Consider the following 20243-nt stretch of genomic DNA (forward strand, 5'->3'; position numbering starts at 1 on the left):
TGGCTTTTGAAGTGTTCAGTTGAAGTTGAGCTTACAAACAAGCTTTTGTTGGATTTGCTTTTCTTCCTATGGCACAGAAGACAAGTGTGTGTTTTTCCTCCTTGTAGCTCTTGCCTTTGTTGTACTGTCTCTCCCTGGTTGGTGTGTGATTAGAACCAGTTTATACTGAGTTTACTGTACTGGGTCTGGGGTTATACTTGACAGATCATGTTATCTTTTGTGTGGCAGTTGGTTTATTCAGAGGGCTGCTGTGTGAATAGGGATTCTCAGTTGTATAGCAACTTCTTTAGGCTGTGCAAGAAATGAATGATGCTTGGGGATAGATTATTTAATTGATGTGCCATAGCTTCAGTCATGTCCTTGGTAACAATATGGTCAGTAACATATCCTTTGCTTTTTCCCCCTTCAATTTACAGGGTAACTGAGTAGTGGACACCTTCCCTTCTGACCATGGCACAGAGGTCTGGACAGGAAGATCCCGAGAGATACCTCTTTGTGGACAGGGCTGTGATCTACAACCCTGCCACCCAGGCTGACTGGACTGCTAAAAAGTTGGTGTGGATCCCTTCTGAGCGCCATGGGTTTGAGGCAGCCAGCATCAAGGAGGAGAAAGGGGATGAAGTGTTGGTCGAACTGGCAGAGAATGGCAAGAAGGCACTAGTCAATAAAGACGATATTCAGAAGATGAATCCTCCCAAGTTCTCTAAAGTGGAAGACATGGCAGAATTAACCTGTTTAAATGAAGCCTCTGTATTGCATAATTTAAAGGATCGGTATTACTCTGGGCTCATCTATGTAAGTACTAATTATTGTATTCATTATGGTGTTAATTCAGCTGAACTGGAATGGTTCCCATTCCTTTACCTACTTAGAACAGAGGAAGTGGGTCTTGTCTCTCATTTTGATGGCCTAAATACTCATGTCCCTGGTGTTTAGGTTAGTGCAGGGTCTTTTTCCGTGCTGTGTACAGGTCAAGAACTCTGTTGTCAGAAAACAAATAATAAAAAATTCCTCTATGGAAATAATTCTGCAAGCATCTTTCAAAAATAGAATGCGAAATGGCAACTCTGGGTGCTGAGCTCATGCTGCTTGTTAGAGCGCTTGCCTCAGACATGTTCAACTGATACAGTGAATAGTATCAAATGGCTTGTTCGAGCTGAGGAGAGATTACAAAACCCAACTTTGCTGAATGACGGTTGTGTAATTGCTTGTATGAATAAGCATATGTCTTGTTTTAACTTGCTGTGTATTAAAAATGATAATAAGAGGCTCTGCTGTTATTTAAAAGCTGAAGCTCAAGAGTGCTAGGAATGCAAAATGTCTTTTTGGAATCTAATATCAACCTAGCGGGCCAGGAAAGAATGTGTTCAAGCTCTTAAAATAAACCAATAAGATAAAGCTTGCTTTTTTTTCCTGTGGTTTTGAAGTACTAATTGCAACATCTGCTTTATCACGGTCTTTCTATGGAGTCGGGGATGGCAACACCGTTGATGCTGCCTTTGACCCTGTCCCTTCCTTGGCCAATGTTAAATGAGTGTCTGTGCTGAGCAGTCCAGAGTTGCTCCTTGGCTCTTGGCAGAGCAGCTGCATAGTGACTCGTTGAGTCAGAGCATCAGTGAGAGCTACAAGCAGACTTTCTATCTTAAAAGAAACTGGAACATCTGCTTAAGTGCTTGGCTCATTTTAATAAACACTTGTTCTAAGGCTTAAACTCATTTGATTTAGTCCCACTAGTTAGTTGGCTCTGTTCCCCTCTGTCTGTCCCTGGGGTACTGGCTTTGCTTGGCCCTTGGTAATATTTGGACTTTTTATCAATTATGTGCAGCTCCAGAATATTCTTGGTATTTGTGATTTTTATTTTTTTTTTTTTGGGTGGTTTGCTTTGTGGGTTTGGGGTTTTTGCCCTTCCAAGGCCTTACTCCAAGACCCTTAAAGGAGAGCTCGGTGAAGAAATGCTTCTGGAGCGCTTCCTGCCAGCTTATCAGTAAACTAACAGGGTGATTAGTAAGGACTGGATTGAAAATGAAAAGTAAACAAGTTGATAGGTCGAAAGTGTTCAGTATATGTATCAATCATAATGCTAGTTGTGAAATTCATTACAACTATTACAACCGTGTTTGCATGATGAAGGTTAAAAGCTGAAGGCTGTAAATGTCAAAGCAAGCTGGATTGGAAGGACTCTGTGCAGTAAACATTGCCACAAGTGCTTCTGGAGGGGGCTGCTGTGAACTGTCCCCCTTCTGCATACCCAGGTTTGCAGCACTGTGTCACTCTGGGTGACTGAGAAATGAAACCTCTCCCTTGTGTGCAAGACTGGCTTATCCTATGCATGGTGTTCAGGTGACACCTTTTTTCTTCCTGCCCCGCTTCCCACAAGGCACTTTCTGCTTGCTTTCTTTAACTGCTGCTGCCTTGGTGTCACCGTACAGCTGTTATAGAGGAGGATACTGCCCCAGTGTATTACTGGTGACCTCCCCTGCCCCTGGGCTGGAAAAAGTTGGTTGGGATCAAGAAGCTAATGGATTTATTGGCCTTAACTGGGGGTCTGAGTTACAGGAACATTGCTGGAGGATGCTGCTGTTACCAAGAATAATGTTTCTGTGCAGCTGCAATAATGGCTTCTTGTTTGCAATTAAAAGCTGATTTTTTGTGAAGGGGCAGGAAGCACTTATGAGTGCTGTTAGATTAGAGGCGGATGCTGGCAAAGATCAAGAGGCCATGGGAGAAGCTTCATTGAGAACTTGAGCTGGTGGGGTTTTAGTGCAGCTTTGGTAGGGATCTTTGTTGGGGATCCCTGAACTTGAACATGGCACTGCCTGCACAGCCCAAAGCAGTGCTGTCGCCTGTGGATCCTGCTGATGTTCGCTTGGCTAAGGAAAAGACCCAGAGTGCACTGAGCTGGTCAAGTGAATGTGTGTTGGTCTAAAGGTATTATCAGAGCAGGGCAGCGGAGCTGGTGCAGGGCCTGGAGCACAGGGGTGATGGGGAAGGGCTGAGGGACCTGGGGGGTTCAGTCTGGAGAAGAGAAGGCTCAGGGGGGACCTGATGGCTCCCTACAAGTGCCTGAGAGGAGGATGGAGCCAGGAGGGGCTGGGCTCTGCTCCCAAGGAACAAGGGATGGGACAAGAGGAAACGGCCTCAAGCTGCACCAGGGCAGGTTTAGATGGAGCTGAGGAACAATTCCTTCCTCAGAGGGTGCTCAGGCATTGGAACAGGCTGCCCAGGGCAGGGCTGCAGTCACCGTCCCTGCAAGTGTTCACATCCCCACAACCCCACACACTGAGGCCTCAGTGCCATAGGTTAATGGTGGCCTTGGCAGTGCTGGGGAACGGTTGGACTTGATCCTAAAGGTCTTTTCCATCCCAACTGATTCTATGGCTTGGTTTCCAAATAGTACTCACAAAATAACCCATGTGAAATGCTGTAGTTTGGTGTTGGTCTCTAGTTAAGATGGAGATGGTGAATCTGACTTGGTTTCCTTTCCTTCACAGCAGACAGCAACACAGCGTTGCCTTTCTAGGAAGTAAAGAGGAAAGGCTGGCAGCTGAAGTAGATGCATGTTTCCTTTCAATCCCTAGAAAGGAAACAAACAAGTTGAGGGATTTGGGCAGTGGGTCTTGTCATCTCTCTATAATCTGCCTCTTCAAGATGACAGTGCTGGAGGGACAGGGAGGGCTGACTAAAGCTGGCCAGTGCTGTCGGCATGACCAATGCAATGATGCTCACTTCATCCAGAGTTTCATGTAACATCTAAGTAGGGATGGCGAGGAGTTCCTGGAACTTCCAGCATTTCCAGCGTCTGCCAGGTGGCATGATCCTGGGCTCCGAGTTGTGTTGGTGCTGTGCTGTGGTAATGAATGTAAATGGAGAATGGGGAAGAGCAGTGGCTTGTATAAAAAGCATGATGTCCATGCTGGGACCTGTCTTTATTTCTGCTCTCTTCATGTCAGCACAGGAGGTCAGGACTTGGGCAAGAGCTGCTGGGAAGAATGGCTGTAGACTGTAGTGATCCTGGTTTTGCTTTGGAGGTGAAATAACTCCATTCTTGTTCCACTTTAACATCACCTATTCCATCTCTTGCCACAAGCTTCATTTGGAGTATAATTGCAGAATGTGTTTAAAAAGGAATTCTTTCCTAGAGAAGCTGCAATATCGTTGTAGATTCTTTTGAAGTATAGATAGATACATAGATATTCATCACTGAGAATGGTAAACCTGTTGTAGATCATGGATCTTAGAATAGTTAGGGTTGGAAAGGACCTTAAGATCGTCTTGCACTCAGGCTTTTCTCCTTAACCTGTCAATTACTAAACACGATACTGCAGAACCTGAGTCTCTGCTCATGCTTGTGGCTTGGTTTCTGTCAAGGGCAAGTGTTGGTTCTGTGAAGGTGCAGCCATCTACAGCAGTTTTTTCTCATTACTTTTCTCATCACTCCTACCTTTGGTAGGAGTTTTCACTCCTCCTTGTGTTTCATGGCTGGATTTTTCCAAGTGCTGTGCTTTTCTAGGGATACCAGCGTTTCTCATGGCAGGGATGTATCATTTGAGTCACTCTAACTTGATGTCTCATGTCATGCTCTAGTGACAGCTTCTCATGGGTTTATTACTTTAAATGCTTGTGAACTGTCAATTCTTCAGCTTCATCTACAACTTCATTCTTCTGCCTGCTCTGCTTCAGAGTGGTGAACATGAATACAGCATGAACAGTACTTCAGTGTGTTTAGTAAGATCTTTCATAGCTGTAGGTCAGAAACCGGAGGTAGTTCATTGTAAGGGTACCCAGGAGGAATGCCCAAGGGCTTAGGAGGTCCTTTGAAGATACAGAATAAATATGACTTTGCTCAGAGTGGTTTTGTGGTGGTTCTGTTACATCCTTATGCTACGGTGCACTGGGTTCCATCTCTCTTTCTGGGGGCATTGCTTTAAGAAGGGAGTCTGGTTGTTAGAGGGTTTGGGTCACCACCAAGGTCTGCAGCCTGAGTGAGGAAACATCTTTACTGTTAAAAGCCCTGTGTGTAAAAAGCCGTTGTGAGAGCTTCTGGCTGTCAGCCCTGGATGTTGGTTTCTGCTTAAGTCATGTCAGCAAAGTATGATTTCCTGGGGAGGAAGTAAGTAAGTAAGCTTTGAGTCAGACAATGAATGGGAGACATCCACTGGAAAGAGTGGATGTTAAGGGCCCATCAGCCTTGAATGCCATGAAGTTCTCAAGACTGCTGTTGCCTTAATGCTTTGTGACAAGCTGTGATAGGCAAGGTTACTGCTCCAGTCATTCTCCCTCTCACCACTTCATGAGGTTTGGGGTTTCTCATCTACCTGCTTTCAAATCCTTCCTGGTCCAATACAGCATTTGAATGTAGGAGAGCCCTGCCTTGGGTTTTTAAGCCACTGTGCTGTGAGCTGTAGGGGTTCTGTTCACGGTGCAGAGGCTTTTGGGGAGTGTGAAGCCCAGCGGAAGAGGTGCCTTTGGCTGGCTGAGCTCTAGCTGTCACCTTCAGTTGGAGCCCTGGGAAAAGGGAGCCGCTTGAAACGGGTCTGTGGTGTTGGTGGGCAGGGGTGGGAGTGAGGGGAGGTGACAAGCAAGGAGGAGGATTTAGTCTGAAAATAAAGTGCTAGGAGAGCAGATGCTGCTCTTGACAATCTGGAGGGGAGAAGTACTGAAGTGCTGTGATGGAGAGCTGCAAAGAGCGTGGAAGCTGCAAAGGAGTTTCTGGTGTAGGAAGAAGCGTTTTCTCCATCTTGATCTCTCTGCACTTCAATATCAACAATATATTGGTGTCTGTTCAGAAAGCTTATATATAGGCATGTCACTTATGTTCAAAATCAGGCTTCTATTCCCAAGTTTATTGCCCAGTTTGACTCCTATAGCTGATGGGAAGGGAAGAACTGTCAGTATTTTGAAGTATTTAAGTTGGGTTTTCCCATTTAGGTTTCTCTGCACTTGGAAGAGAGCGTGGCCAGTTAGAATGTGATCTCTTTTCTTTCACTTCAGAGCAAGGTGATTTTCTTCTGTTTGACATGTGCTGTACCAGTGCTAGAGCTGCAAAAAGCCAAGTGGTCAGGAGGGTTCCTGAGCACTCTAAGCAGTGTTTCAGAGCTTTAGTGGGTAGCAGTCTGGATAGAAATTTCTTGGTATTTTCAATTTTGAAGTCTATTAAAAGCATTTCAGTTAATCGAAGGGCAACTGGTTGCCTAGATCAGGAATGTGAATGTCTCATTTCTGCTTAAATGGAAAGTAACTTGTTCTTGGTGTTGCAGTTACTGGCTGGAATTGCAGTGAATAAGCTACTGACTGTTAATACTTTGAAGTCAGGGTTAGGTGACGCTTTTCCCCCGCAATTTAAAGCTTTGCTTTTGTGTCAGGAACTCTTTTGATGGCCAGAAGGACTCTCCCGTTTCCCTTGGAAGGCATGTTTAAAATGTTGGTGTTCCTATATGCTATGTACAGACATGGCCTTATGCTCAACTTGTTAACAGAAGTATTGTTAATCCAAGATGGGTTTCTGGCTCAGGGCAGTAGCAGACACTGACAGTATGGATCCTGCAGAGCTTTGACTCGCCTTACTGCTTCCTCAGAGATGTGGGACACCTCGGTTACAGATGGCTGTGCTTTAATGGTCTGAGTGGTGAGTGCAGAGTAGAATGTGAAGAGCTCCTGGGTAAATGGCAGGTTTCTGCTCAATGGGTCTGTAAATGTGTGAGTCTTCTTTCAGCTTGAACAGATAATCAGATACCATGGGCCCCAAAGTCTGCCTTGTGCAAACAGCAGTTCCCTTCCTGTACTGGGTGCACCAGGATGGGATGGAGCTGTTACTCCCTCAGACATTGGGTGTAACTAAGCCACAGTAAACCCAAAGATATTAAAAATCCAGTGGGCTTTATGAAAATCATGTGAAAAAGAAATGCGGCTGTTGCTACGTGGTTCTCATCCCGGCTCTCCTGGAGGAAGTCCATTGCCCACAGTTGATTGCACGTCACTTGCTGATACTCCATAAATCACTGCAGTTACACTTAACTGCTTCCTGGTCTCCTCCAGTCAAAAGGATTAAAATTAATAGAATTTCTCACCCACTTGGCTTCTGTGAACCCCTGTCAGTATGCAGATGGCCTCTTGCCTTCCTGTGGCTCTACATGGGATGATCCCCAGGTGCTCTGGCTACTGAGCTAGGAAGTGTCAAGTGGGGACGCGTGCTCTAAGAGGGGTGTGTGTAGGTGAAGTCAAGCTGGAGATGACTGGTTCTGCCCTTCCCTCGGGAAGGGCAAAAAGGTGGGAAGCTCTTGAGGAAAGGGTTAGATTCAACTTCCAAGTCCTCCAAACCCCCGTGGGCTCGGCAGTATCTTCTCTGCCCACTCCTCTGCTTGCTTTTTAGCACAGACCTTGTCAAAGTAAGGCTGAGCACTCCTGGAGCTTTGCTGCTCGTGGTTGCACTCCATGTATCTGCCTGCTGGGTTTTCTTTCTACCAGTCGAGTGGAAAACATGCTTACTATTGTGCAGTTAAAAATCCTTCAGCAGGTATCTGTTAATTACAAGTGTTACCCCTGTAATTCACCTGCAGCACTGTGCTGCTTGTGTTTTTTGGTGTACTTTCCCTTTTGTTGGGGCAGAAGAAGGAAAGAATGAGAGAGATGCTGTAGTTCCCAGTTCCAGAGCCTGCTGTGGGTGGAAGCTCTTACAAAACTCTGCTTGAGGAGCTGTTTCTTCGCTTGAGCTGCTGCCTCCTGTGAGGCCAGAGCATAACCTGGAACAATCTATGTTATTATCTAAGCTCCTGTAGTCTAATTGCTTTAATTTTCCCTCTGGTCCTATTGGGAATGTTTCCCATTACCGAGTATCAAAGACTGGCATTGAAAAAACATGTAAGAAGCAGAGTTTGTTACTTAATTTTATCGTTTCCTTAACACAAACCAGTCTCCAGATCTGGTACCTGCTATGGCAGAAGAAGAGCTGGGTTCATATTGTAAGGGCTGCTTTGACACTAGTGGTTCTAAATGAACTCTGATTTTTTGGAAGGCTCATAAATATGAGCGGGTTCAGAGGCCTGTGTGGGGTTCTGCTTTGTGTGCAATGTCTGAGGGGTTTCAGGGAAGCAACTCAATGTCCTCCTTGGCCTCAGGCAAGGTATGAAAAAGTGCACGTTCTTGTCAAATACTCCGTTTCTGTGAAAAACGGTCACTTGGCAGCCCCAAAGGTGCAATAATTTAGGTTATGGGCGCCTGCTTCAGTTCCCAGCAGGGTGCTCTGTGCTGCAGACACCCCCTGACACTCTCTGCCTGTGTCCCAGGCTGGGATAGCCACTGTAAGGCAAGCAGCTATCCTTGTGGAAGGATATTAATACTCTCCTGGCTCTGGTGCAACCTCAGATCAAGTTTTACCTTTCAGCACTTGCTGCAGCAGTGCTGCTGTCTGGGGGCTGTGACACTGAGGCTGGCTGTCAGGGTTGGAGCAGCCTGAGCAGGAGTATACCCCGCACTGCTGATCCAGCGTTGGGTTTTCTCTCTTTGAACACGTAACCGAAGGTTGTAAATGTGACAATACATCACCGATGAACTCAGTGCTAGCTGCAGAGAACATCTGTAGGCAGGTGTTCTAGCACTTGGGCTGTGCTTTTGCTTTAATAGCGTGTGTATGTGTTATGCTCCTTCCCTTTCTCTTCTTCTTGTGCACAGATTTTACTCCTCAGTGGCCCTGAGTAATGGTCAGTGGCTCTTGATCCGGGGCTCTGGCAGAGCCGGGTTTCCCAGTACTCTGCAGGGGGTTCCTTGCCCTCATTGGCAAGGTGGGTCATAGCTGCTGTGCGCTACAGCTGCCCTGCAGAGCAGAGGATATGTTCTACCCCAGCCGCAGCACCACTGCCTTCCCCTTTGACATTGAAGAGCTGCCTGCCCTTCATTGAGGCTTGAGGTTATAAGGGATAACTGCCTCTTTTAGAGGGAAAAGGTGGTACATGAGAAAACCAGGTCAGGCTGGTCTTGGGTGGGTCCATAAGCTCAGGAAGTGACACCAGACAGGGAAAGGCTATGAGGATGCAAGTTACCCATCTGGAGAAGGTGCTTTACCCCAGGAGGATATGAGGTACTGCTTAAAACACATACTGCTTTCTAGGCCAGAAACTGCTGGGTTGTATTTCAGGTGGTAATGGGAGATGTCTTGATGCTTACTTCAGCTTAATTGCTGATGTAGTAATAGAGGAAATCTGTCACTTTGTATTTCAAGGGCTGGAGAGGACTGTTGAGCCCGGGTGCTACAGATACCCCAAATTTACCTGCATCTTGCTCATGTGCTCTGAAGTGATGATTTAAAGAGGCCTTTTGCTGCTGCAGTGGGAGGAACCAACCCAGTGGTCACAAATAGCATCTTCCTTGATGTGAAGCTGAGTTGTTACATCTAAGGAATCATAACAAGGCTTTTGATACTACCACCATAGGTGTACATGCAGTGGAGGGTTTAAGGGAAGACAGGCCATGAAAGCCTTTCTTGCTCTGGAGCCCGTGGTCCAAATTTAGAACCTAAATTCCTGTGTGCTTCCACTTGGAAGTAACGCACTCCCCATGTGCCAGTAGGTCACTTAGGTGTATCTCTGTTGCTTACATGTATCTCAAGCAGCTTATTGCTGAGAACATAATGTTGTTTTCAAAGGCCAGCATCAGGAGCCTGAACTCTACAGCCTGGCGTAGCTTACCAAAATCCAAATTACTAAATGATATACTACTGGATAAAGGCTTGTAGGCATCTGGAAACATGAAAACTCCACAATTAGTGACATGAAGGAGGGTTTGTACAATGAACCTCTCTCAGTGCACTCCTATTTCTGTCTGGAGCTTTGCCTAGAGAGCGTGTGTTCCAATGTGCCTTGTTGCTGGTTGAGGTTGTCTATGTCCTGTTCCTCAGTAAAGCAGACCGGGGGGTTTCCATCACTGGCTTGTTTGCAGCTGAAGGTGAATAAGCATCTTTACTTGCCCTTAAGTTCGTAATGTAAGTATCTACCTCTGTCAGCTGAAAGATTAATGAAGTCTGGTTCTTCAGCCAGGCTGGCTGGTTACTGTGGCTCCTCAGGGCTTGATCCTTCAGCAGAGTCCATGCACTGCAGAACAGGGGGCATGGGGCAGTGTTCAAGGGCAGGTTGGACACAGGGGTTGGAGCTGGATGAGCTTTAAGGTCCCCTCAACCCAAACCATGCCGTGAAATAAAAGATGCTGAAGCACTGGGGGAGGAGGGAAGGATGGTCTGCAAGGAGCTGGTTTTGTCCTACCACTTACACTTTATTAGTGGGTGTTTTTTACTTACCAGATCAGTTTGTTCATGTCTGGGGAAGGACAGTGTTTTCTAAGGGAAAGCCCAACTACTTTTGTGGCCATGGAAGGTCCAAAGCAACTGATAAAAGCTTTAGATGAGTTTGCAGACAAACAGGTATTGCCCTTGGGAGAGGGTAGCTGTCCTGCAGGCAGTACATGCCACTGTACCGCATGGCTCGGCCATCAGGCATTGCCGCAGTAAGATGTGGACCAGCAGCCACAGAGGTGACTGGCAGGTATCTAAAGCTGGTGGATGAAAACCAGACCAGGGCTCAGAAGTGCAGCTGGGTGGGAGTGCAGAGCCATGCTGGAGGTCTGCTGCACCACCAAATGGTTGTGCCATTACTGTGTGCTGGGACTTCGGCTGTGTGAATCCTTCGGCTCGTGCCCAGATCTCTGTTTGCAGGCAGCAGTATTTGGAGGGGGATGCTTCATAGATGGGGCTGGTCTGGAGAAACACAGCTGAGGGGCTGGTCAGTGATTTCTGAGCTGGAATCACACGGCAGGCTTCGTGAATGTGTGCCTTCTGGTTTTCCTTAATTTGCAGACTAGAATGGAAATCAGGCTTGTGGTAATTCTTGACGCCTTCATGTCGTGGGCAGTGATCATAGATGAGTGTGGGTGACCTCGGATGAGTGCAGTGGGGGGATGCTGGCTAGGAATGGGGATCCACCATTTACCAGTTAATAGGCTCCTTGCTCAGTTGTACCACACAAGGTCCTGCCTTCCCTCCCCCTGGTGCTATCACTAGAGACCGTGGGTGAGTTTGGTTGGTAACAGCTCCGGTTCCCTGACCAATTCTTTCTGAAGTTCATCCTCAGTGCCATAAAGCTCGGTGAGTTGCTCTGAGGGCACTGAGGTGGGCAAGAGGATGGTGGTATGGATGTGGCTGGAAGGGAGGCAGAGGAGGAAGTGCCACTGCCAACAGAGCCCTGCTTACCTGGAGTTAATGACCAAGTTGTTCTTTGTGCTTGGGTCAGTTGCTCTGATAACATCGGCTTCCTTTCTCTTGAGAAATAAATACCTTATTGCCAGGGTGCTTGGCTGGGTGAGGCACTGCAGCACTTATCACCCAGCAGATCTGACCAAAGCAGAGTGATTATTTTCCTGTGAGATCATAAGATGTCCTCATGTCAGGATATCTGGCATAAACCCAAGTTCCTTTTCCTTACCAGTGATGCTCCTGACTCAATTCAGATATCACCTTCTATCTGTCTTTCCAGAACCCCTAGCGGGTATGGAAAGAACTGGGCACCTTTTCATAGAATGATTTGAGTTGAAAGGGACCTTAAAGCTCCTCAAGCTCCAACCCCTGCCATGGGCAGGGACACCTTCCACTAGAGCAGCTTGCTCCAAGCCCCTGTGTCCAACCTGCCCTTGAACACTGCCAGGGATGGGGCAGCCACAGCTTCTCTGGGCACCCTGTGCCAGCGCCTCAGCACCCTCACAGGGAAGAGCTTCTGCCTAAGAGCTCATCTCAGTCTCCCCTCCGGCAGGTTCAAGCCATTCCCCTTGGCCTGTCCCTACATCCCTTGTCCCAAGCCCCTCTCCAGGTTTCCTGGAGCCCCTTTAGGTGATGGAAGATAAGTTAATGCATCAATAGGAGTCTAGTATGAGGAATGTAAAACGTTCTTGAATTTCTAGATATTATAGTAGACCTGGGCCCTTCAGTTGAGGATCAGCTCTAGAAGCTGACCATGGAACGTGTGCAGTGGGGAGTGATGTCTCCATGAGATGACTGTTTTGGGGTTGAGAGGCTGATGAGTAGGAGAGACATGCAGATAAGAGAACACGGTAGGATAGCAGGAATAGTGGTGGCTGGAAATGGGCTTTTTCCTTGTCCAGATTATTTACTGGAGTAATGGAGGTTTTTGGTTCCTTCACAAATGATAAACTAACTTTGCACTCTTTACTGAAGGAACTGAGCATCAGAAGTTGTCCCTAAATCCTGTAACTTGGCAAGCAAGGGAGATTTAAATGCCTGTGGGAAAGAGACCAGATGCTTCACTTCGTATTTACTCACATTTATTGTCTTTAAATGACTTTTTATGCAGGTAATTAAAGTGTTTTAGGAGAGCTCGAAAGCAGTAATTTGAATGTAGCCTGTACTTTGAGTCACTCCACAGCAAGGGCTCAATTTCATGTTAGGGGAAATGTTATAGAACCTGGGAAAAAGTTTTCTGCTCTTTCTGGCTTTATTTCAGCACCGTTTACTGAGAGACCTCTTTGTGTGTGTTTTTCTTCAGACCTATTCCGGGCTGTTCTGTGTAGTGATAAATCCTTACAAGAACCTCCCGATCTATTCAGAGAACATCATCGAGATGTACAGAGGGAAGAAGCGCCATGAAATGCCACCCCACATTTATGCAATATCGGAGTCTGCATATAGATGCATGCTGCAAGGTAAGACCTGCTTAAATGGTACTGAATAGTTAGATGCCAACTGTCTGGGATGAACCTAAAACTCAGGAGCTCTGTTGCCCAGCTGCAGAGGGAGTTTGAACACAACCAGAATCTTTTCTGGTTCTCAAAGAGGGGGAAGCTTCCTGATTTACAACCTTGAACTGTCAGAATAGTGGGTAGGAAGTGCACTGTGCCAGGTGGTGGCACGAAAAGGTGCAGTGGAGATACTTCCTCCCTAAGGAAATAAAATCCATGTCAGAAGATGTTAGTGCACTGGCTGTGAGTGACATTAGGAGTGGAAATGTGTGGTTGGAAAGGGAAAGCTAAAGTATGTGCATGACTTGTCTCTAATTCAATCAAAATGTTGGTGTTTTGGCAGCTGATGAATAATCTGAAGTGACAGTGACACATCTGGGGGTTTGGCTTCAAGAGGAGGCCAGGGAAATGCTGAACCTCAAAGGCTTGTTTAGCTGTTTCCTCTGAGCTGGCATAGGTCATGTCAGTGGTAGAGCACAGGGTGAGCTTATGGTGGGCACATGCTTTGAGTTCTGGCCTCAAGGCTGTGCTGGCAAATCTGCAAACTCTGAGTCTGGCATCGTGTAAATGTGGTGAAGTAAAACACATGGGGCTGAGTTTGTGCAGCAGCTCTTCTGGCACCGTGGGTTGGGAGTCCTGTTCCTGCTCTCCCATGTTGGTTCCTATCATCTCAATGCCTGTTGGACTGATGGGGGAACTCCAGCATGTTGTATCCAGAGAAGCATGGATAAGGAAGACCATTTTCTGCCCTAGACCTGGTGCAGATGTCTACAGAAGTAGGTTAAAAGCTGTTTGGCCTCCTTCACTAAGCAAACTCTTTCTGCTACCAGGTAAACCAACCATTTAAATGTAAATATCTTTAAAAAGGCATTTCCTGGCTTGAAGTAAATTGCTGTAAGCCTTTGTTTCTTCAGTTGTGCCTTTGTCTTTAGGGCTGCTTAATTACAAACCAGAGGTTGCTGAGTGCTCTTTCACCCCAGAAAGAAACCCATCGCCATCACCTCTGAGCTGGGTGAGGCAGGGGGCAAGCAATGGAAGGGCAGCAAATCTGGGCCACTGAGAGTGAGGCTTCTCAGTGGGCATTTGGAGCTCTGTTTTTATGTGGTTTCAGGAAGGAGTAAGTAGGTCCTCCTGACCAGAACAGCAGCTTCTAACAGCTGGGATGAGAGGATCCCTAATAACAAGTGTATGTGGAAAAATGGAGCAAACCTTGAGATTATTTCAAGGAGTCTATTCTTGGCAATCTCAAGTGGCTTGTGGATAAGGGCTTCCCGCTCCAAAGGCACAATAGCTTTGGAAGCTGTGCCCAGTGTCCTCTGATGCAGTCAGTCAATGTCAGGAGCTTTGTGCTGCAGGTGCTCGGTGTGTGTTCACACACCAGCCTCCTGCTGATTTCCATTTCTGGAGATCCCGCTGCATGCACAAATGTTGCTATTTTTGGATGATGAAATGAAGAACATTTTCACATGATGGTGTATGTTTGGTTACAGTTGTTTTCTTGCCACCACACTCCTAGATGGAAGTTTGTATTTTGTGTCAAATCTCTGTCTTCTTGTGATGAATTCTTTTAATTTGAAAGAATGAAGCCATAGACTGGAATAGGAATAGGTGATAGCAATGCAACAGGATCTGTTCATTGGGGAATAACTTCTTCAAGGTTAACTAAACCTGTGTTTCTGGTGCCCTCCGTATGGAGCTACTCACTGTCTGTTATGGCAAGTGACTGCAGTCAGCCAGTGCCCTCTCTGATGATGTTCTTCCTTCAGCCGTACTGGCAAGGATGAGTAAAAACTCTAGAAGAGGCATTAGCAGGTCTGTGCTTGGCAACTACTTTACTAAGCAAAGTGTTCTTACCTTCTTGGGCTGGAGCAGGGGAAGGGGAAACAGTGCTACTTGTAGTGGACTAGTGATGCTCTTCACAGACATTGCTTCCTTTAGGAGGAAGGTGGTGTGCAGATGGCTTCTGGAGATAGACTTGCATGAAGTATGACTCTGCTACTTGTATTGGTGATTCTGTAGAGTCACCCAGGCTTTACAGAGTCTTGTGAAACAGCGATGGGTGGTGATGAGGGTGACTGGTGACTGGAGAGCTCTGGCACTAGCACTGCTCAGTGCTGGTCCCTCTGCTTGCAAAGCCCTTAGATGGGGCCTGCTGTAGGGACAGGGACACTTTAGAGAGCAGAAAGGAGGTTTTTGTATAAATAAAACCTGCAGCTACAGCTTGGGTTTTGTAGTCATTTAAGCAACAAATAATACTTGTCTTTTATTACAGCATTCAACTTCTTTTCTGGTTATCAGTGGTCAACTGAGTGTGCCTAGAATTTGGTGGGGAGACCTAGGATCTCCCTGCCAGCTGAGGGTTTAACATAATGCAGAAAAAGTCCTTACTCTTACAACTGTGCTCTGTGCATTGCTGGTCTCAATCTGTACCTGATGGAACAGAAAATGTTTATCAGAAACTTTTGGCTAGTAGCAATAGGTCTGTAATCAAGAACCACCTGTTTGAGAATCACAGTTGGGTTGAAGCGACCTTAAAGCTCCTCCAGCTCCAACCCCTGCCACAGGCAGGGACACCTTCCACTAGAGCAGCTTGCTCCAAGCCCCTGTGTCCAACCTGCCCTTCAACACTGCCAGGGATGGGGCAGCCACAGCTTCTCTGGGCACCCTGTGCCAGCGCCTCAGCACCCTCCCAGGGAAGAGCTTCTGCCTAAGAGCTCATCTCAGTCTCCCCTCTGGCAGGTTAAAGCCATTCCCCTTGGCCTGTCCCTACATCCCTTGTCCCGAGCCCCTCTCCAGGTTTCCTGCAGCCCCTTCAGGCACTGGAGCTGCTCTCAGGTCTCCCCTTCAGGAGCCTTCTCTTGTCCAGGCTGCCCCAGCCCAGCTCTCTCAGCCTGGCTCCAGAGCAGAGCGGCTCCAGCCCTCGCAGCAGCTCCTGGCCTGCTTGGGACTCGCTCCAACAGCTCCACGTCCCTCTTGTGTTGAGGGCTCCAGAGATTAATCCCAGTGTTTCAGGTCAAGGTGTCAGAGGTCTCTGCTGGCATTTATTTTCAGCATAATCCTTGGATGAGATGGTTTTGCTCTTGAGTTACTAACACAAAGTTACAGTTGTAAAACTGTTCTTCTCCACTTCATGTCCATCTTTCTGCATGCAGTTGCTGTGGGAGGTGGGGTGGTAGGAGAGTGGGATAGGGAAAGTGAGGTTTTCCAGTATCATTGCAAGTCATGCTGTTGCTATTACATCATGTTTACAGGTTTCTTTTGATAGGAATGACTCTGTGTTCCCAGTATTTGACATCTAAAGTTTAATTATTAGGATTCATACGTGAAATTGAAACCATAGGAATGCAGTTCCTTTGGATAGCGTGACCGTACCCTTGTAGAAATGTCTTGGCCACTAATTCAGGTCAGTGAGGTGGCTGTTTCCTGAGCCTGTGCAGTGGTACCTTGTTCGGTATGAACACATTATTTGCCTTGGAGCTAATCACAAACTAGTGATTTTCTAGGTGTTTGCCAGGGATGTTCACAGGATTTAACAGATACCTGGACCTGAGCTGGCACTGAGCACCCTGATGTCTTAAAACACAGGTTTCCTGTGCTGGTAATCAGGCACAGTGAGTAAATTTACGCAGTATATTAATGCTTTCATACCTTTACTTCAGAGCATGGATGGTCAGAGGTCAGCTTCAAGCTTCTGCTAATCTGAAGTTGTGTATATTTAATATTTGTGCTTGCACAACGAATAGAGATTGTGGGTTTAGGTTGAAAGCTGAAGGTGTTTTGGTCTTCAACTATTCATTGTTTTCTGCTGCTTAAAACGGGATTAACTACAAGGAAGTAGTTATTCCTTGTCTTACATGTTGCAGGAAATGCTCCGTGTTGTTGCAGCAGTGATACAAGGAGAGCACTGCACTTCACGGCACACTGCTGGGGAAAGGTTGGATGGAAGCAGTGCTGGCTTCAGCCATCCAGCTGCTGCTTGAGGAATGCCCTGGCCAGGAGCTCCAGGAGTGGTTTGCGGTGGTTTGGTTGTGGAGGCAAGCTGTGCAAGGAAAGGCAAACCTGGAGTGCTTGATCTCGGAGGTGCTGCCTTTCCTGCAGGACTTGTAAAGCTGGAGTGTGAACCCAATCAGGGCGAACAGCAGCGAGGCTCCGGGGATGCTCCGGCCGTGGCAGTCAGGATGTCTTGTCAGGAAGAGACTCATTACCCAGAGCCTTGACCTCAGCAGAGGATGAGGTGCAGTTCAGGTGCACACACTGCAGTTCCCCTGCCCTCCCTCAAAGCAGTGGGGTGGCAGGGGCTGTTAGCACAGGGGGGTTAGTGGGTTTCTCCTCTGCTTCCTCTTCATTTTCTCTTTGTGGTGAAGCAGGGAGGAGCACACATAACCCAGGGGCTTTTAGGTATAGTGCAGTAGTTCAGCCCTAGACAGAAGGCACATGCAGAGCTAGGGAGGGTTGGAGCTGCACAGAGGAGCACTAGGCTGAGCTTTCCACTGCTGCTGGGCACTTGACATGGCCGTAAGGAACTGGTCTCCTAATCCCTGTGACAATGGTGACCTTAATTCTGTTTGGTAATACAATTTGCAAGACTTGCTGGTGTTCTTCTGTGCTGCTAAAAGTTGGAGGCAGTAGGAAGAGGAAGGTATGAGAGGGGCTAGGGTTTTCTGTAAGGAAAGAGCTTCTGCAGGTCTGAGAGCTCAGTCAGGACTGCTTTACCAGCAAGGGGAGGTGATTTGGGTGAATGTAGCACTGATGTTCTTTGTCAGTGCTTTTCCCATACTTTGCTTTGCCTTTTCCCTCCTCCCTCCCCATTCTGCCACTGCACTCCTAGAGGCAGCATGGTATTGTTTGATTACACCTCTTTATTCATTGACCTTTAAACTTGTTTTGGAAGAAATATTAAGGAAAACTTGTTGGCTTTTTGTTGCCAAAGACCAGCTTGTACAAATAGCCCTCTTGTATAATTATGCTGAGTCTCTCCTTTTTATCCTGTTTCCCTGAAGACACCTTGATGAGCACTGAATTAGCACTGGTATTTTAGGACTGCCTTTAATCCTGTTGCAGAGGAGGTTTATCGGAAACGGCGTAATACGTGACCACTTGGCGTTGGAGGAGCCAGTATTTCCTGCAGATGGACTCCTTCTCTCTCAAAAACATTGGATTGATCTATATGTTTAGTTCATCTAGACTTAAGCCCTCCCTTTGGGGATGTGGTGTCCTCCTGAAGATCTGGAAGGAAAGAATTGTCACTAAAATGTGACAACTCCTTTCTTTAAAGGTCTCTTAAGTCTCAAATAAAAGAGGAAAAATGGCTCTGAGACTTCAGAAGCCTGGGAGTGATGAGCAGTGTGCTCTGTTAGGTGGGGTGTATGTGGAACCTCTCGCATGTGCAGTTCATAGTCTTGGTATTTTCATTGCATCCTGATTTACCAGGAGATGCCCCAAAGCTTTTTAACCAGTTGCAAAGGGCAGGGTGGGAATCTGAGCAGAACCAGCTGCTTGGTACACCTGATGGGAAGGATTTATAGATCTTATTGTTACACTGCTGGGTGTTCTCTTTGTCCACTCAGACTGGTGTGGAATGTAAATCCTTGGGTGACAGGAACGTTAACATCTGGATGGTGTGGGTACCAATAGGAATGGGATACACAGTGGTCTTAATGGCTGAGTGGAGGGAAAGAGATTCATGAAGCAAGAAATGAAGTAGCCAGGCCCTGAAATCCATCCTGCTGAAGCAGTTTTCTGCTTCATTGTGTTTGAAGCTCAATGATAAGTGCTTCTGCCAGCTGAACCTTTCATGCAGTACGTGAGCTCCTTCCCCTCGCCTTTCTCTTCTGCCTCTTGGTACCAAGTCTGTGCTGCCGTGACTGTGAAGTTTCATTGCCCCTTGCTAGACCATCTCTGACTGACATTGGGCTGATTACTTATTGAACATGCTTGAACTTAGTTTCTAGAACTCAAGTGGACTATTGTGCCTTAACTCTTTTGTTACTGTTGGAAGTTCTGGTACTTTATGGTACTTGTGACAAGGGTTCCCCACCTTTGGTTTTCTCTGTGTGAGAATGTGTTTGGAACCCTGCTCTTCATTGGTGTCCAGCCTCAAGGTTACAGCTGAATTAGGCATGATGATATTTACAGTGAACAGCCTTTGCTAAGGCTCAGTTGCTTCCAAGTGTAACTTGAAGTGGTTGACTCAAAGTTTTCTGCCTTTCTGGTATTTAAAAACGAGGCAGGAGTGACAGTTACATCACCAGTTCTTGGGTTCTTTGGTGCCTTTTCTCCCCACTTGTGAAGGGCTGTAGCAGATTAGCCAGTTCCAAGGTATTTTCTGTTGATATTCTGACCAGCTGATGATGTTTTTCAGTTTAAAAGGTGCTCTGCTGGCCTCGGAATTGAGCTGTGGCTGTGCTAGCCTGCAGCCAGGAATTCAAGACTAAGTGTATGCCACTTATGAAATCACTCATGAGATGAATCACTTTGTGCTTGTTGCTCAGCCAGCACTTGCTTCTACTCTGAAGCTTCAGTTTAAATTAAACTCCATTTATTTTGAGGTAGTTGTGAAATGGATAATGCCTTTCTGTTTGGCTTTCGCCTTCAGATGACACACATCAAGACATTATTGCTTGTGCAACACAAAGTGGAATGTGTTCTGTTTTTGCCAGCACATTGCCTTGCACCAGGGGCTTCGGTGTTTGCACAGTGCCTGGTTTCTATCATCTTGTCTGTGAACGAGGAGTTCAGTTACACTATAGCTGCTACTGCAATTGGAGTAGCTCCTTTTTCCTCCCCCTTCGTCTTTACTTTGTTATAGTCTCACAAGGAAGCAACATGAAGCAATTTCTATCATGTAGCAAGTGCAGCAGAAGTGGTGAGGTGCTGGTGGTGTTCTGCTCTTTGTCTTCAATAATCCAAGGCTCACACGGAATCACAGAAGAGTTTGTGTTCAAAGCTCATCCAGTCCAACCCCCCTGCAATGAGCAGGGACATCTTCAACTAGACCAGGTTGCCCAGACACATCCAGCCTGGCCTGGAATCCCTCCAAGGGTGGTGCATCCGCCACCCCATTGCCAGTTTATGTCTCGGTGTATTTCTAGCTTCCTGTCACTTCTCCATACTTAATACTTTCAGGTGTTTGGCTGCTTATGTCCTCCTGACAGACTTGGTGCACTGTCCTCAGTGGTGAGAAGCTGTGCAGCTCTGGCGTGCTGCTTCACAAAGCTCGTGCCTTTCTCAACACTCAGGGGCATTAAAACTCTGTTCTCAGGCTTTTTGAGAGTGATGGCAGAGCCATCCAATGGTGTGGAGAAGGAAAATCCTGAAGAAGCAACAGGAAAAACCTCTTTATGTGCATCTGCTCAGGGAAGCTCTCGGGCAGGGAATGCTCCTCAGAGGAAAATACCAGGGAGTCGCTCCCAACCTGAGGGGTCAGTAAATACAAAAATGATGGTGGCAAACTGTGCAAGAGCCAAATTCTTCATGTTGGTGGTGGAGTAGCTGCATGGGAGCATCTGGCA

At 46.8% G+C, this 20243-nt stretch overlaps 1 protein-coding gene across 4 annotated transcripts in view; it reads left to right on the forward strand.

Moving 5' to 3' along the window:
- The first annotated feature begins 408 nt into the window (after positions 1–408).
- MYH10 (myosin heavy chain 10) overlaps positions 409–20243 on the forward strand; it is a 90722-nt gene continuing 70887 nt past the window's right edge. For 3 of the 4 annotated variants that reach the window (XM_062610550.1, XM_062610549.1, XM_062610551.1), the window contains exons 1-2: positions 410–795; positions 12540–12696. In XM_062610550.1, the coding sequence (XP_062466534.1) occupies positions 451–795; positions 12540–12696 (502 nt within the window). In that variant the 5' untranslated portion in view covers positions 410–450. Of the gene's footprint in view, positions 796–12539; positions 12697–20243 lie in introns of all 4 variants that reach the window. The other variant, XM_062610548.1, reaches the window with a different exon arrangement.

Source organism: Pezoporus occidentalis, unplaced genomic scaffold (genome assembly GCF_034315485.1).
Source record: "Pezoporus occidentalis ecotype Australia unplaced genomic scaffold, CSIRO_AGI_Poc_V1 ctg148, whole genome shotgun sequence".
Taxonomy (NCBI): Eukaryota; Metazoa; Chordata; class Aves; order Psittaciformes; family Psittacidae; genus Pezoporus; species Pezoporus occidentalis.